The sequence below is a fragment of the Nannospalax galili genome, unplaced genomic scaffold, assembly GCF_000622305.1.
Source record: "Nannospalax galili isolate Female #2095 unplaced genomic scaffold, S.galili_v1.0 scaffold710, whole genome shotgun sequence".
Classification (NCBI taxonomy): domain Eukaryota; kingdom Metazoa; phylum Chordata; class Mammalia; order Rodentia; family Spalacidae; genus Nannospalax; species Nannospalax galili.
Genome location: NW_008328349.1, coordinates 35354 through 51956, shown reverse-complemented (window position 1 = coordinate 51956; position 16603 = coordinate 35354). Strand labels below are relative to the sequence as shown.

Genomic DNA, 16603 nt, shown 5'->3' with positions numbered 1-16603 from the left:
GCATGCAGTTGATTATTAGTGTGATAAGATGAGTGTATCTGGATCTGCCAGGTTCTCTAACACTGAGAGCTAGTCAGTGTGGGGCCTATTAATGGAGATTTGTTAATGAGTTTCCCCATGTGGAGATACTGCATATATGTAACCTAGTTCTCCAACTGAACAGTAGCACCTCTTTAATTTTGAGTGCCTGCTGCTAGTACCAATGATTTTGCTTCTAGCTCTGGGAAAGTGTTTTAAGACAGGAAGACCCCAACGTAGGTGGAACCTACAAATGCTTGTGGAGTAGTATAGTGTTTTTTTTTTTTTTTTAAGGACAGGGTTTCACTATGCTGCCCTGGCTGGTCTGGAACTCACTATGTAGACCATGCTGGTCTTGAACTCACAGAGATCCACCTGCCTTTGCCTTCCAGGCATGTGCCACCACACCTGGTTTGTTTTGCTTCGTTTTGTTTTGTTTCATTTTTTTGAGACAGAGTCTTACTATGTAGCTTTGGCTGGCCTGGAACTGGGCGAGATCTACCTACTTCTGCCTCCTGAGTGCTGAAATTAAAGATACGCACTACCACATCTGGCCCCTTTTTTTTGGTCTTTTTGAGACAGGGTCTCCTTAGCCCCAGCTGTCCTGGAACTCACTATGTAGACCAGGCTGGCCTCGAACTCACAAAGATCCGCCTGCCTAAAAAAAAGAAAAATGTGTGTGTATGTGTGTGCAGGTGCCTGTGGAGACCAGATGGTGTCAGGTACCCTAGAACTGACAGTTCTGGCAGGACCTGGGTACTGGGAACCAAACTTAGGTCTCTGGGTGCTGGGAACCAAAACTTAGGTCCCCTATAAGAGCAGGAAATCCTCTTAACTGCTGAGCTATTGCTTCAGCCTCTCAGGTATTATCTTCAATGCCACATTTGGTGTGAAAGGTGTCCTTTCATTTTTGTATCTACATTAGAGAGTTTAGTTGTTAGGGAAATGCAGCATACTTCAGGAAGCAGTGAGTAGTGTAAGCATGAGCTGTTGTAGATCTTGGCTTGAGCACTGTGGGGCAGTTGGCAACAGACTGGTAGCAGAAACACTGCCTCCCTCAGACCCTCCAAGTTGTGATGACCTCAGTCTCTAGACAGTGCCTGATGTCTCTAGGGGATAATTGCCCCCATTGAACTCCTCTAGATTGGGACAAATGACTGACTTAAATCCCCATGCTTTAAATAGACTGATTATAAAATAAAAGCTATTAAAAGAAAAAAAAAAACCGAAGCTGGTAAGAATGGCACGGCTGGGAAAGCTGCACAAGCCGATGACCTGAGTTCAGGCCTGGAGTCCATGGTGGAAGGAGAGAACCAGCCTCCACTTCTTACCCTCTGACCTGACACACACACACACAGGCACACACACTCACACACAGATTTGCTACGTTTGCTATTTCAGAGTAATATATTTTTTAAAAACTTAAATACCTTGTTTAAAGATTCTGGAAAGGGATTATTTATAATTGCCATATAAGCTAATATAAAAATCTCAGTTGTGCCAAGCGTGGTGGCACATGCCTTTAAACCCAGCACCCAGGAGGCAGTGGTAGGTGGATCTCTGAGATTGAGGCTGGTTGGTCTACATATCGACAGCTGGAGCTACAGGAAGACTCTGTCTCAAACCAAAATCTCAATTGCTAGGCATGCAGACTGAATTTATCCTACCATGCCAAGAAGTCTGTATCTTGTTAAACCACCTTGTTTTTCCCCCACAAGTATTCTCTGTCAGCTCCAGTGTTTTCATAGTCTAATGATGCAGCACTTTGTGTCCTTTAAGTATTCCCTTTCATCCTTCATGGTGCTACACACTAAAAATCCCAAACACGCTGGCAGATTCCTTTGTGCCTGATTTTGGGGAACTTCTCCAGGGTCAGTGCTTTTAAATACTGTATTTATTTTTATCTTATGTGTGCTTTGCCTGTATGTATATATGCGCTCCGTGTGCATGCCTGGGACCTGTGGAGGCCAGAGGAGGATGTCAGATCACTGGGAACTAGAGTTAATAGGTGGTTGTTAGCCCTCATGTGGATGCTGAGAACTGAATATAGGTCCTCTGCAGGAGCAGCAAGTGCTCTTAAACCACAGAGCTGTCTCTCCAACCCTTATTTATTTTTATTTGTGTGTATATTTTGTGTGTGAGGGTGCCTACAGAGGCCAGAAGAGGTTGGGTGCCCAGGAGCTAAAGTTACAGGTGGTTGTGAGCTGCCTAATGTGGATGCCCGTAACTGAATTGGGGTCCTCTGGAAGAGCAGGATGCATTCTTTAACTGCTGAGTGTCTCCAACCCCAGGAGGTTATGTTCTTAGGAGGTGTTTCTTGATCCTTTTTCCCCAAATGAACCTTAACTGTTGAATAATTTTTACTGGAACACCAAATCTCCAGAAATTCTGTTGTTCACGTAGAAAGTCATTCTTGTGAGGCTCTTCATTGAGAATTGTTATACATGGTAGGAACTCTACCCTCTAGCCCATTCCTTCATCTAAAGTGAAGATTAATAACTCAGAAGGACGAGCATTAAATGAATGATGAACAAAGCATCTGCCACACTGCCCTGTTACCACAAGCATTGTCCCCTGCTCTACATTTTGTGCAGGAATGACGCTTGATGTATGAACATTACACCTGCTAGAGACACTTTCCTGTTGTAACAGTAGAGGTAGTTGAGATGATTGAAATATCCGTCACTACATTCCAGCTTCAGTGGCTTGTACCTAATATAGTTTCCAACCTGTTCTTATAGCTGAGGGTACTGCATCCTTAAGATGTTGCAGGCAAACTCCTGGAGCCTGAGGTCAGCACTGGTTGGGCTACACACCCTTGGAATAGCTACCAAGTCATAAGGAGTGCAGTGTAGCCAGAATCTCCTGGATCAACTTCATGGAAAAAAGAGAGCAGATAGATACTCTTCTATGTGATTTTTCCCCCATACCTGGAATTCAGAGTTGGTGTTTGTAGTGAAATGGTAATCTGGCAGTCAGCTTGTTTCAAGAACTTTATTTGCTTCAGTTTCCTGTCAGACTATATTGTAGATGCATGTTTCTCTTTCGTAGCTCAAACTGGAAGATTACAAAGACCGCCTAAAAAATGGGGAACAGCTTAACCCAGACCAGTTGGTAAGTGTTTTATGATCCTCATTAGGTTTACTGGTTTCCTTTTTTGATAAAACTTGAGGTGAATTCAGTGAAGCTGGAGACTTAATAGGCCTAAAGGAGGTAGAATCTGGTGGTTCTCTCTAGTGACTGTCATCTTTGTTGACTCCGTGATACAGTCTGGCTCTCTTCCTGTGTACTGTTAGATTGGGTACATGTTACATAGTGTGAAGATAGAGCAGCTGAGTTACCATATACATTGAAGTTTATGCTAGGGTAGACTGGAAGACAGTATACGCCACAGTTTTCAACGCTTCACTGGTTTAATGTAAACCTGACGTTTCTGCTCTAAAATATAATCTTTTTTTGTTTCTTTGTTTTTTTTTTTTTATTTTTTATTTTGAGACAGGGTCTTACTATTTAACCCTGGATGGTCTGGAAGTGGCTATGTAGACCAGGCTGGCCTCAAATTCAACAGAGGTCTACCTGCCTCTGCCTCCTGAGTGCTGCGATTAAAGGTGCTTGCTACTACACCTGGCTGTAAAGTCTATTCATTGTAGCTGGTTTCTGCAGTTGCTTCCTTTAATTTCTTTCATACTCTTTCTACTTTTCTATCCTGAATTGCCATGTTTCTTGTTTGTAAGTTCGCTTATCTAATAGCTACCGGCCTCCCCCTTGGTGTTGCAGATTGAACTCTGGGTTTGTACATTCTAAGCTCTGCTGAGCTCTATCTACAGCTTAGATGTCTAGCCTTTCAAAAATTAACCTTACAGGGCTGGAGAGGTGGCTCAGCTGTTAAGAACACTTTCTGTTCTTCGAGAAGACCTGGGTTCGATTCCTAGTACCTACATGGCAGCTAAAAGCTGTATGTAACTCCAGTTCCAAAGGCTCTGACGCCCTCTTCTGGCCTCCGCAATCTTTGCACGACATGGGCGTACTTACATACATGCAAGCACACTCATACACTTAAATGGAGTTACAGACTGTTGTAGCCACTAGGAGCTGAACTTGGGTCCTCTGCAGGAGTAGCCAGTGCTGTTAACCACTGAACCAGCTCTTCAGCCTCACATTGGTTTTTTTGGGACAGGGTCTCTTATTGGCCTGGACCTTGGGAAATGGGGTAGGCTGACTGGCCAGCAAGCCCCAGGGACCTGTCTGTACCTCCCTAATGCTGAGATTACAAGGGTGTGCCAGCAAGCTCATGACTGCCTACAACTCCAGCTCCAGGAGATTGACCTCCATGGGCACTGGCATTCACTTGCATGCATACACACGCACGCATGCACATAGACACAATTAAAAATAATTAAAAAATTATTTTTATGTGTATGAGTATCTTCTGCATGTATGTAAGTGCACATTTGTGTGCAGTGTCTACGGAGGGCAGAAGATGGTATCAGATCACTTGGAACTGGAGTTATGGACAGTTGTTAGCTGCCATGGTGCTGGGAACCAAACCTGGGTCCTCTGCAAGAACAGCCAGTGCTTCTTAACTGCTGAACCATCTCTTCAGCCCCACAACTTAAAAAAGATTTATTTATTTATTTTAAATACTTTATTATTTTTAGTGTACGAGTGTATTGCCTGCATGTATGTGAGTGCACCCGTGTCATGCAATTCCGCGGAGATCAGAAGAGGGCTTCAGATTCCCCTGGAACTGGAGTTAAGGACAGTTCGTAGCCACCATGTGGGTGCTGGGAATCAAACTGGCGTCCTCTGCAAGAGCCGTCAGTGCTTTTAACCACTGAGCCATCTCTCTAGGCAAAAAAAGATTTATTTTTATTTATGTGTATATGCGTGTGTCTGTATGTGTGTATGCAAATGCATGGGATTGCCCACAGAGGCCAGAAACAGACATCAGATCCTCTGGAGCTGGAGTTACAAGTGGTTGTGAGCCACCTGATGTGGGTGCTGCAAACTGAACCCAGGTCCTCTGCTAGAGCAGCCATCGCTCTGAACCACTGAGCCATCTCTCCAGCCTTCTGTTAGCAATTTAAGGAACATTTATTTTTGACATTTTTGTGCTACGCTGACCACAGAGCTGCCGTCTTCTTACTTTGTCTGGTAGGAAGCAGTGGAGAAGTATGAAGAAGTACTGCATAATTTGGAATTTGCCAAGGATCTCCAGAAAACCTTTTCTGCACTGAGCCAAGATGTGAGTATGTTCTAATGCCATCAACCACTGTCCTTGGAGAAAGTGCCACTATCTAAAACTGCGTACCGTTCATATATACATGCTAATCTTATACTGGAGAGGAGGAAGTTGGGGATAGCTAAGGTTTTCAGATTGTTTGTAATATCAAGTGAATACAAATGGCGTCTGAGTATGAGACATTGTGAGTGAGTAAAGTATTTGAAGTGGAGTTACAAAGTCACCGAGAAAGGGAACAAACCCATCTTGACGTTACTTGAATGTAGGATTGTAAATTTGAATCCTAAAGACTTCTTAGTGTGACGTTCAGCACAGGAGGAAACAGAATTGGTGCTGTATTGAACAGATTATGGAAATTATTACAGAAAACCCAGGTTTCATATTCCCGAGGGAGTTTCTAAATTATTCTGTGTGGAATGTGTCTCACAAGATCCTCTTTCTTGGTAAGTACTTGTTTAGCTATCACCTGACTGTGTAGCCCAGTCTGGCTTTGAACTCTCCACTCTTGTCTCAGTTTTCCAAGTGCTAGGTTTATAGGCATGTACCATCAGGCTGAGTTATAATTTCTAGGCTATTTTGTTTTATATTTTCAGTAGTGCAGTTTGAACCAGGGACCTGTTTCTAGGCAAGTGCTTTACCATTGAGCTATATTCCTAGTCCTTTATTTTTATTTTGAGACAAATTTTGTGCAGGATGGCTTTGAACTCCCTATGTAGCCCAGGCAAGCTTGTGGTTTGTGACTCTCTTGCCTCAGCTATCTGAGTATCTGGTATTACAGGCATGTACCACAGTGCCTGGCTCTAGGTATTTCAAATTTTCTGTGTTAAATTTATTTTGCTTTGGTATACTTCACTATGAAGAGATTTTCCATACTTTCTTTTTGGATAGATAGGTAGAAGTGTATTTGTAAAGTGTATTTGTATAATGGGCTAAATTTTTCTATTTTCTGTCTCTTCCCAAAGCTGCTTTATCAAATTTTAATTTTCTTCTCAGGCATTTTTCTTATCTCTGGTGTTTTCTTTTTAATAACACCTGCCTGGTGCCAGATGTCTGTGTAGCTCCACTAGAGTCTTTCAAAAAACTAGATGGAGCTACAATAGCTCTGTTTTACAGTTTTGGGATCTGAGGCTCATTTGGAGTTTACTCATAGTAAGAGATAGAGCCAGGATGTGACCTTGCGTTCTTTGTTCCCCTAAAAGGTGTGTTCTTTTCCCTAGGACACTGATTCAGTACCTGGTTACATGTTCTTCCACTGCCGTGGTATAGCGACAGCTCCTACCTCAGCAAGCTGTGTGGGTCCTGTGAAAGCATTTTTCACTTGCTGCCTGTGCTTTAGATTTCTTTGTGCTTGGGATGCCCCCGTAGTCTAGAGCTTGCCTTCTTGAGTCAGGCCCTCAAGGTGCTTATTAATACTCTCCTGTTCCTTTTCCTGGAAGTTCTTGGACTGCTACGCAGACTTCTTTGGCCACCTTTGTAGTTTGTGGGACTTTTTTTTTTCTTTCTTGCTCAGTCTAGCTACATTCTTCGTGGGTTTGTTTTTTTTTTTTTTTTTTTTTTGAGACAGGATTCCCCCTGTACTCCAGCTGGCCTGGAATTTGCTATGTAGACCAGGCTTGCCTCATATCACAGAGATCCGCTTGTCACTGCCTTCCAACCCTTTCTTGAGGTGATCTGTATCCCTTGTCAGGGATCCATTATCCTAAGTCATGGCTTGGAAAATAGGCTCTGCCATTCAATACTGCTCTTCTAGTTGCTTATTTTTCATGTTTTCCTTTCCAGGTTGATTCTCGACTGAAGTAGAATAAGATCTTAGTTTCCATCTAAGTAAGGAGAACCAGGCTGTTAGTGGCTTTTCGTGACATATAATCTTGAATTAAGAGACCATATACTTGTTGACTTGATTCGTTCAGCAGATGTTTAAGGTTCTGTGTATCAGGCTCTGTGCTAGGTGGTGATACATTGGTGAATAAGCAAGGCACAGTCTGTAATCATGAGTGCAAATAAATAAAAAGGATAACTAGGGACTGGAGGCGTAGCTTCGTGGTAAAACACTTGTCTTGCATATATATGGCCCTGGGTTTTATCCCCAGCATTGCCAAAAAAATAAAAATAATAAAAAGTGTCCAAGTATTGGCTGTGACAAACACTTGCTCAAAGACTTTCAGGACATTAAAAGCCGTAAGAACACCTACTCCAATCTTGACAGTAGACTGAAGAAACATAGGAAGTAATGTAGGATGTATTCTTTATGTGCATGTGTGTGGTGTGCTTGTGTATGCACATGTGCATGCTGCGCCCATTGTCGATGTTGGGCGTCCTCTTTGACTGCTTTCCATTACTAACTGAGGCAGAGCTCCAGTCTGCTGGCCGAGCTAGCAGCTTTCCCCTGGAGCCCGCCTCTGCCTCCTGAACACTGGGGCTGCAGACAGCCACCGCACCTGCTTGGCTTTATGTGGAGATCTGAACTCCCTCCTCGTGCTTGTGCTTAGGCCAGTGGTTTGCCTCTGAGCCATTTCCACAGCCCCGTGGTGTGGTATCTATAGGCCTGAAGAATCATTTGCTTTTATTGTATGTCCTGTGATGAAACAATCTCGGGGAACCCAGTGTCCAGGAGAATGAGAGTACACTCCATCTCTCCTTCCTCAGGCAGACACAGCCTGTAACTTTGGGAAGAGTGTCTGCTGCAGTCCGTATCCAGGTCTCAGAAAAAGACTTACTGAGCCTCTGCCATCTCAAGAAAGCAGGCATGTCTGCATAGTCCCAACCCATCGTCTCTGGGCTCCTCTAATGACCAATTTTAAGTGGCTCCCACACCCTTGGAAGGGAATGAACTGAACATGTTTTTAACTCTCTGATCTCAATCTGTTAGTGTTTGTGAATGTCTCTTTGGAGTTCTTTTTCTTCTCTCCACTTTGTCTTCTTTTCTTCCCTTTCCTTCTCCATTTCTTTTTCGTTTGTCTCACTGTATAGACCAGGCTTGCTAGGAATTCATTATGTAGCCTGGGCTAGGTTCAAAGTCGTGATCCTCCTGGCTCAGCCTTCTCAGTGTTGAGATTATAGGCATGTTATAGGCATGTTACCATGCCTGGCTGAATCTCTTTTATTGACTTTAAAATATTTATACTGAATCAGTAATTCACGTATAGGAGGAAATCTTAAGGAGTCTCTTTTTTCTTTTTTTGGTGGTTTTTGTTAGAAATTAATGGAAACATAATCATAAAACTGAGAAGCTGTATTTTCTTAGTTGAAACAAATATACTTATTTTATTTTGAGACAGGATCTCACTATTAGCTCTAGTTGACCTAGAACTCACAGAGATTCACCTGCCTCTGCCTCATGAGTGCTAAGATTAAGGGAATGCATCACCACACACAGGAATAAAAAAGTGGTATGTCACCTTGCCTATACGACATATTGGGCTTCAAGGTATTGCAGTTCTGAGCCAAGTGGAGACTCAGGGTACTCAATTTACACATACATTATCTTAGGAAACAAGTCATACTAACTTTTTACTTCTGTTTTGTCAGTTTAATATAGCTCTATCCAGACCAACAGAGATAAATTATTATAAACATTGGCTCTTATATGTGGCCCTATGTTCAATACCTAACACCGTGATCAAAACCAATCATAAACAAATAGTCACTCCTAGGAATTAGCTGAAGAGCTAATGGCAGTTGATGACTGCTGAAGGGAGAGAGTGACTTTTCTTTGTGGGATGGTGACTATTGTTGGTAAGGTTGCCCGTGCCTCAGGGGATAACCCTGTACATGCATGCATGGGCATCACTAATTGGACTTAATGGATTAAAAAAAAAATGATGTTGGGAAGGAAATGGGAGATAAGTTGGCGAGTTGGGAAGCGGAGGGAGGGATTGGAGGGTGGATAAGACAAAGATGCATCGTGCATTATACATGTATGAAATTTTTTTTATTGGAAAAAAAACCCCACCACCTCTCTAAATTCAGTTTTCTTTTTTCTTTTTGTATTGTTAGTGGTAGAAGGGGGCATACCACATTTTCTGAGGGATTTTTTAGTAAAGGTTGAGTATCTCATCCAAAATACCTAGAAGCGTTTTGGTTTTGGGCTTTGGAATAATTGCATGTACATAATTATCTTGGAGATGAAACTTGTAAATATGAAATTAATTGATGCTTCACATAGCCTAAGGTTAATTTTATATATTTTTAGTGTGTTTTCTTTCTTTTTTTTTTGGTCTTTTTGAGACGGTCTCCCTGTAGCCCCAGCTGGCCTGGAACTCACTATGTAGACCAAGCTGGCCTGGAACTCACAGAGATCCACCTGCCTCTGCCTCCCGAGTGCTGGGATTAAAGGCGTGCACCACCACACCCAGCTTATTTTTAATGTGTAGGAGTATTTTGCCTGAAATGTAAATGTACCCGTGCATGCAATACCTGTGGAGGCCAGAAGAGGCCATCTGATCCTTTGGAAATGGAGTTACACATCAGTTGTTAGCCACCTGACAGTAGTTAACTACCAATTAGGTGTTAGAAACTGAACCCAGGTCCTCTGCAAGAGCGGCCATTGCTCTTAACTGCTAAGCCATCTCTCCAGCCCCATGTGTGTCTACATTTTTGACTGTGACCCATCATATAGGATCAGAGGTGGAATTTTCCATTTGTGGTTTCACATTGGTGCTGAATAAATGTCACATTTTGAATTTTTAAAAAATTTTTTTAATATTTTATTTTTTTATTTTATGTGTATGCATGCTTTGCCTTTGTGTAGATAAGTGGACCCGTGTCATGCAATGCCCCTGGAGGACAGAAGAGGCTGTCGGATCCCCTGGAACTGGAGTTATGGATAGTTGTTGGCTGCTATGTGGGTGCTGGGGTTTGAACTCAGGTCTTCTGCAAGAACAACCAGTGTTCTTAACAGCTGAGCCATCTCTCCAGCCCCGTACATTTTTGAATTTTTTAGTTGAGAATTCTCAGCATATGTTTGAAGACGTGTTGTGCCTAACAGACTTTAGTTGCATATGCTTTACTCAGTCTTTGATTAATTAGGAACTGACCATTTTAGTTTAATTTTTTTTCCCCCTGAAAATAAAGGAACTCCCAATTAAACTAAAATATTCTTGGAACAGTTACTCTAACAGATTTTAATACAAATAAAGAAAAGTAAGACCTCTTGAGAAGGTTTCCTGCAGCCCAAGCTGACCTTGACTGAGACTCAAGGATGACTCTACTCTAGATCCTCCTACCTTCCCGTCCCAAACACTGGGATTATAGGCATGCACCGCTACACTCAGCTTAAAATCTTGGACTAGTGTGGACATCTCTGTTGGTACTTTGGTGTTAGAGATAGCAGTATAATTAGGAGAGTCAGCAATTTTGACTCTGGTTACTTCAATAAGCCATTTTATTACTCAGTGTCAAAGAAACAGATTAAGCTGTTCACCTTGTGAGTTGTGAAATGTGTCCCAGCTATTTGGGGTTAGATTTTATAACATATAAATAACTAACTTGGGTGATAGAGACGTGAACCTGCATTTGTTTTAACAGCTATTGAAAGCCCAGAAAAAGGCCCAGAGAAGGGAGCACATGCTAAAACTTGAGGCTGAAAAGAAAAAGCTTCGAACTGTACTTCAAATTCAGTATGTATTGCAGAACTTAACACAAGAACATGTACAGAAAGACTTCACAGGGGGCTTGAATGGTGCAGTGTATTTGCCTTCAAAAGAACTTGACTACCTCATTAAATTCTCAAAACTGACCTGTCCTGAAAGAAATGAGAGTCTGAGGTAAGCCGTGAGAAAATTTTTCTGAAACAGCATGCAGCACTTTAGTCTTTCAGTTGTGTGTGTAGTTAGGAATTGATGAAGACAACATTAATTGGATTCAGTATGGGAAACCTGGACATGTTTGAGACATCATTTAGCAATTCAGTCAGTTTGAATGTTCTCATTAATATTGTCTTGGAAAAAATAATGCCTGATTATTGTTTTAACCCCTGTGCAAATGCTGAGATACCTATACAGATAGTCCACATTTTCTTTGTTCTTTGCCTTCTTTCTCCTGTGGTATTTAAGTAGAAGTACATAAAATTTAACTGAGTCAGTATTGTTAAATTTTGAAAAATGAGAATTATTTGATGTTCTTATACTGTGATTAAGTAAGTACTTAGAAATTGATCTGGTGCTGGGCGTGGTGGTGCATGCCTTTAATCCCAGCACTCGGGAGGCAGAGGCAGGCAGATGTCTGTGAGTTCAAGGCCAGCTTGGTCTACATAGTGAGTCCCAGGCCAGCTGGGGCTAGAGGGAGACCCTGTCTCAAAAAGACCAAAAAAAAAAAAAAAGATCTGGCAATTTAAAATTCTGCAAAAGTGAGGCTGCCTAATATTTCCTTCTACAATTAGTCACTATTTTTGTTTTGATGGAGTAATTTGGCTAACAGATATTTATGCTTTTGCCTTGATAGATACTAATTGACTTAACTCTTGTTAGTTGTGTGGAAGCACTGCTAAGAGGTCTGCTGTTACTAAAGCCGGCCTGGTGTTAGACAGAAGCCGGATAGAACTCACTTCACTCTAAAGAGCCGTAGGCCTCAGCCTGTGCTGACGCTGTCCTCTGTCATTACCTCTTTGTTGCTTGTTGCCTCCTTCTCACTGTGGTGGGCTCAGGGAATGGAACGTTCTTCAGTTTGAAAAATAAACTGCTCTCTGTGAAGTGAGGTTAAACACTCTGAATGTTTCCACTGCGTTTTTATTTCCCCTGAGACAGGCACTTGGTAACTAATGACACTGCACTGGCAGCTTAAACTCTTGGTCTGTTCCTCTTAGTGGTTCATAAAATCTTTTTTTTCAAAGTCATTTTAATGAAACAATTTTACTTTAAATATTTATAAAATTCAGTTTTTTATTTGCAAAGAGTAAAAGGGCGAAATCAATGTATTTGCATATCTTGACTGTTGATGGGTTATAGTGTGTACATTGTACTGTTCTGCGTGTACATGTGTATGTCTAAAGTTGCTGCTTTTCCCTGTCAGTGTCGAGGACCAGATGGCACAGTCGTCCTTGTACCTTTGGGACCTCTTGGAAGGTCGTGAGAAAGCAGTGGTAGGAACGACATGTGAGTCTGCTCTGCTGACCCAGGCGGTAGACGCTGAGCCTTTGTCTAGAGGGTTGGTGTGACGTTGAGGGTCTGAACTGTCAGTCCATCAGAACTCACGTATCTGACGGTACTGTGTTCATTGGGGGAATGATCCATTTATTTCTGGAGCTGATGTATATTCCTGCTCGCTAAAAGGAAACTAACAGAATTTTGAAGTGGCAAGTCAATATGATCGGGAAATAAAAACTACTAGTTATGGCTTCAATACTAGTTTAATCATTTTGAGGTTCAGTTCCCTATTCTGAATAGTGATACATGTTCTATTTGAGAACCTTTAATTCACAAATTGTTAATATTGAGGCTTGTCTTTTGAGTCATTGTAAGAAACGACAAGTGGTTTGGCCTGTCTGTTGGACAGTCAGATGAGCACATTCAAATGGCCAGGTAAGAAATATGAAGTAAATAGCTTAGGATAATGAGAACTCACTAGCAGCTAATAGACATTTTTGTCATTAGTTAAGTTTTTCCTCTTTAAAAATTATCCAAGGATGGGGATGGGAATATGGTTCAATCAGTAAAGTGCTTGCCACGCAGGCATGAAGACGACCTGAGTTTGATCACCTAGCACACATGTAAAAAAAACTGGGCACACTGTTATCTATAATCCCAGCCTGGGAAGGTGGAGAAGGAAGGATTCCCTCAGGATTGCTGCTCAGCCAGTCTAGTTGAATCAGTGAGGGTCCCTGGCTCAAGGTAGAAGAGTAGTTGAAGAAGACACCCAAGAGTAACTCGTAGCCTCTAGGGTATGTGTGCACACATGTGCATGTGTAGTCACACACACATACGGACACAGACACATAAAGAGAATATCCAAGTATGTATAATAGTCAAGACTTCTAACTCTATTTAAACTTAAATTACAAGTGAAGATTTATTTTTTGAGCCAGGAACAGTGGAATGCACCTATAGTCCTAGTTACTCAGGAGGCTGATATTGGAGAGTTGCTTAAGCCTAGGAGTTCAAGGCCAGCCTAGGTAGCATAGCAAATCCTGTCTTAGAAAAAGATTTTTTTAATGTTTTGGAAAATAATTTGGCACTTTCTCAGAAAATAAAGCATATACCTGTTGACTGGCCACGACTTTAAGAACCTGTACATGAGCTGGTTGTGGTGGCACACACTTTTAACCCCAGAGCTCAGGAGGCAGAGGCAGGCATATCTCTCTGAGTTCAAGGCCAGCCTGGTCTACATAGTGAGTTCCAGGACAGCTGGGGCTACAGGGAGACCCTGTCTCAAAAAGACAAAAAAAGAGAATGGGTTATTGAACTGTTAATACATAGAGGAACATGATGGATCTCAAAGTAATTATGCCTAGTAAAAGAAGCCAAATAAAACTTGAATATATAGCGTATGAATTAACTTTATGAAATTCTGGAGAAGGTCCTTGGTTGTCAGGCCAGGGACTAATCTTAGGCTTGAGGGGTTAGGGGAGTTGATGAAATGCTTTGAAGTTGTGATTCTGGTGGTGGTAGCGTGACTAAAATCTGTTAAAACTGTGCACTTGAAGTACCTGAAATATTTTTCTTTGTAAGTAATACCTAAAAGCTGATTAAAGCCTGGTGTGGTGGTGCATGCTTGTAATCCCAGCATTGGGAAGACTGAGACAGGAGGATTGCTGAGTTTGAGGACAGCCTGGGCTACAAAGTGAGACCCTGTCTCTTAAAAAAAAAACCTGATTAAAAAAGACAAAAATCAATGTCATGGTACTCCTATAAAAGGAATAATAGGGGCTGGAGAGTTGGCTCAGTGGCTAAGAGCACTGACTGCCCTTGCAGAGGACCCGGGTTCGATTCCCAGCACCTACATGGCGGTTACAGACCATCTCTAACTCCAGTTCCAGGGGAATCTGAAGCCCTCTTCTGACCTCCGAGGCATTGCACGACACGGGTGCACTCACATACATGCAGGCAATACACTCGTACACATAAAATTAAAAAAAAAAAAAAAAAAAAAAAGGAATAATAGACCCAGATCAAGTATTGGCATTTTGCCTGGTTTGGAGTTGGGTTTTTATTGGATATTTAAAATGAAGTATATTTAGACCTATACCTTTTTTTTTTGTCTTTTTGAGACAGGGTCTCCGTGTAGCTCCAGCTGTTCTGGAACTCACTATGTAGATCAGGCTGGCCTCGAACTCAGAAAGATCTGCCTGCCTCTACCTCCCAAGTGCTGGGAATAAAGGCGTGCGCCACCACGCCCAGCTAGACCCACACTTTGTATAGGTGGCGCACGCCTTTAGTTCCAGTGCTTGGGAGGCAGAGGCAGGCGGATCTCTGTGAGTTCCAGGACAGCTGGGGCCACAGGGAGACCTTGTCTCAAAAAAGAACAACAACAAAATTGCTTTTGAGGTTTTTTGTGTTGCCATCTAATGGCGGTGTTCTGGGACTGACCTACAACATAACTTGAGTGAACTCTTAATTAGGGAATTTTGTAATTTAAAAATACTTAAGCCAGGTCTGGTGGCTTAAACCTGTCATTCCAGCACTTGGGCAGCTAAAGCAGGAGGGTCACCAATTTGAGTCCAGCTTGGGCTATTCAGAGAGACCCTGACTTCAAATAACCAAATAGACCAACAACAAAGATGGGGTGTCCAATGTAAGACCTGTGGCTGTGATTGAGAACAGGGTTTCATTTCTCCAAAGCCTTAATTAATGGGAAACACAAAGTAGTGGCCAGTTAGAATATCTTGTCCCTCAGCTCAGGAAATGTGTGCCTCTGTCATGGTTTTTGATTAGGTTCCTTGAGTTTTAGTCATATTCCAAATGTGGCAGTGGAGGTTCAGAGAAATTTAAGTAATTTGATAAGCCTTAATCTAGTCTTTTTATGTGTACTGATTCAGGTAGGAGTAAAGATGTAGTAAAGTAAGAGTAGTCGCTCTTCCTTTTTATGGCACAAACAATTCTGAGTCTCCCCACTGGTGACTGCTGTGATGACAGACCATAAGCACAACACTGGGATTCTTATTCCCCATAATTTTCAGTGAACGATTAGGTTATGTGCTAACTAAGTCTAATTGTTCTTTCTTAGACAAACATGTGAAAGATCTACTGTCTAAACTCCTGAACTCAGGTTATTTTGAAAGTATCCCAGTTCCCAAAAACAGTAAGGAAAAAGAGGAAGAAATGCTAACGCAGTCAGAAAAGAGAAGACAGTTATTGAAGACTGAATCTATCAAAGAGTCAGGTTTGTTGTCATCTTTGACATTCTCTAGTTTGCATTTCCTTTTTTTTTCTTTCCTTTTTTGAGACGGGGTATAGCAATGTGGCCCTGGTTGGCCTAGAACATGGTGTGTGTACAAGGCTGGTCTTGAACCGGGGTGATCCTCTGCCCTCTTCCATCTGAGTGTTGGGATTATATGCACGATGACTCTTTTTTTGTAGTTTTTGGTTGCATACAAAGAAATAGGCTGTAGTGCCATTTTCATACTTAACGTGTCATTGTGCTTTGTACTTACTGCCCTTCTCCGTTTCCTCCCTGCAGATAGTCACCCTCTGCTCTTATGGCAGAGATATTCCCTTAGAGAGGTTGGTTTCTTACTGCATTTTAAAACCACCATTTTGAAATGATTAATTTGTTGCATTCTATATATATTATGTTTTTTTTTACTTGCTGCAAGATAAGGTTTAGAAAACACAGGGTATGGTGGCTCATGCCTTTAACTTGAACACTCAGGAGGCAGAAGCAGGAGATAATGTGAATTTAAGACTGCCCGATCTACATAGTTCCAGGGTTGCCAGGGCTACATAGTAAGACCCTGTCTCAAAAAAAAAAAAAAAAACAAACCCAAAATCAGCAATAAAAAACCCCAAAAATATATTGCCATGATTTATACAGTTAAACTTCTTGTTCTTTTTCTGTATTTTTGTTTGTTCGAGATATGGTCTTATGGAGCCACAGCTGACATAGGCTTCTGCTCTGTCCTTCCAAGTGCTGTCATTACAGGCATTTGCCACTACATCTAGCACAGAGTCAATGTTAATAGAAACATTATGTTTTGTTTCAAGAGAGTATGTTAGCTTAAAATGAGGCACTTGTGGAATTTGGATAAGCTGTATTAAATGATAGTAGGATAATTCCATTTATAGTTTAAATGAAGTCATAGAAGAATCCAGGATTTAGTAGACTGTAAATAAGTTCAAGTTCAGCTATTGAGTTAGGAAAAAAAAAATTAGCAAAATTAGGAAATGAAATGTACTTCTTAACCCTTCCTTT

General features: G+C 41.7%; 1 protein-coding gene across 15 annotated transcripts in view; it reads left to right on the top strand.

The window, feature by feature from the left end:
* Caprin2 (caprin family member 2) overlaps positions 1 to 16603 on the top strand; it is a gene marked incomplete at its 3' end in the record, with an annotated part of 49673 nt that overhangs the window by 2756 nt on the left and 30314 nt on the right. For 12 of the 15 annotated variants that reach the window (XM_017796525.2, XM_029560392.1, XM_017796521.2 and 9 more), the window contains 5 exon segments: positions 3070 to 3132; positions 5177 to 5263; positions 10787 to 11025; positions 12269 to 12351; positions 15419 to 15574. In XM_017796525.2, coding sequence (XP_017652014.1) covers positions 3070 to 3132; positions 5177 to 5263; positions 10787 to 11025; positions 12269 to 12351; positions 15419 to 15574 — 628 coding nt within the window. 15 annotated transcript variants of the gene reach the window in all.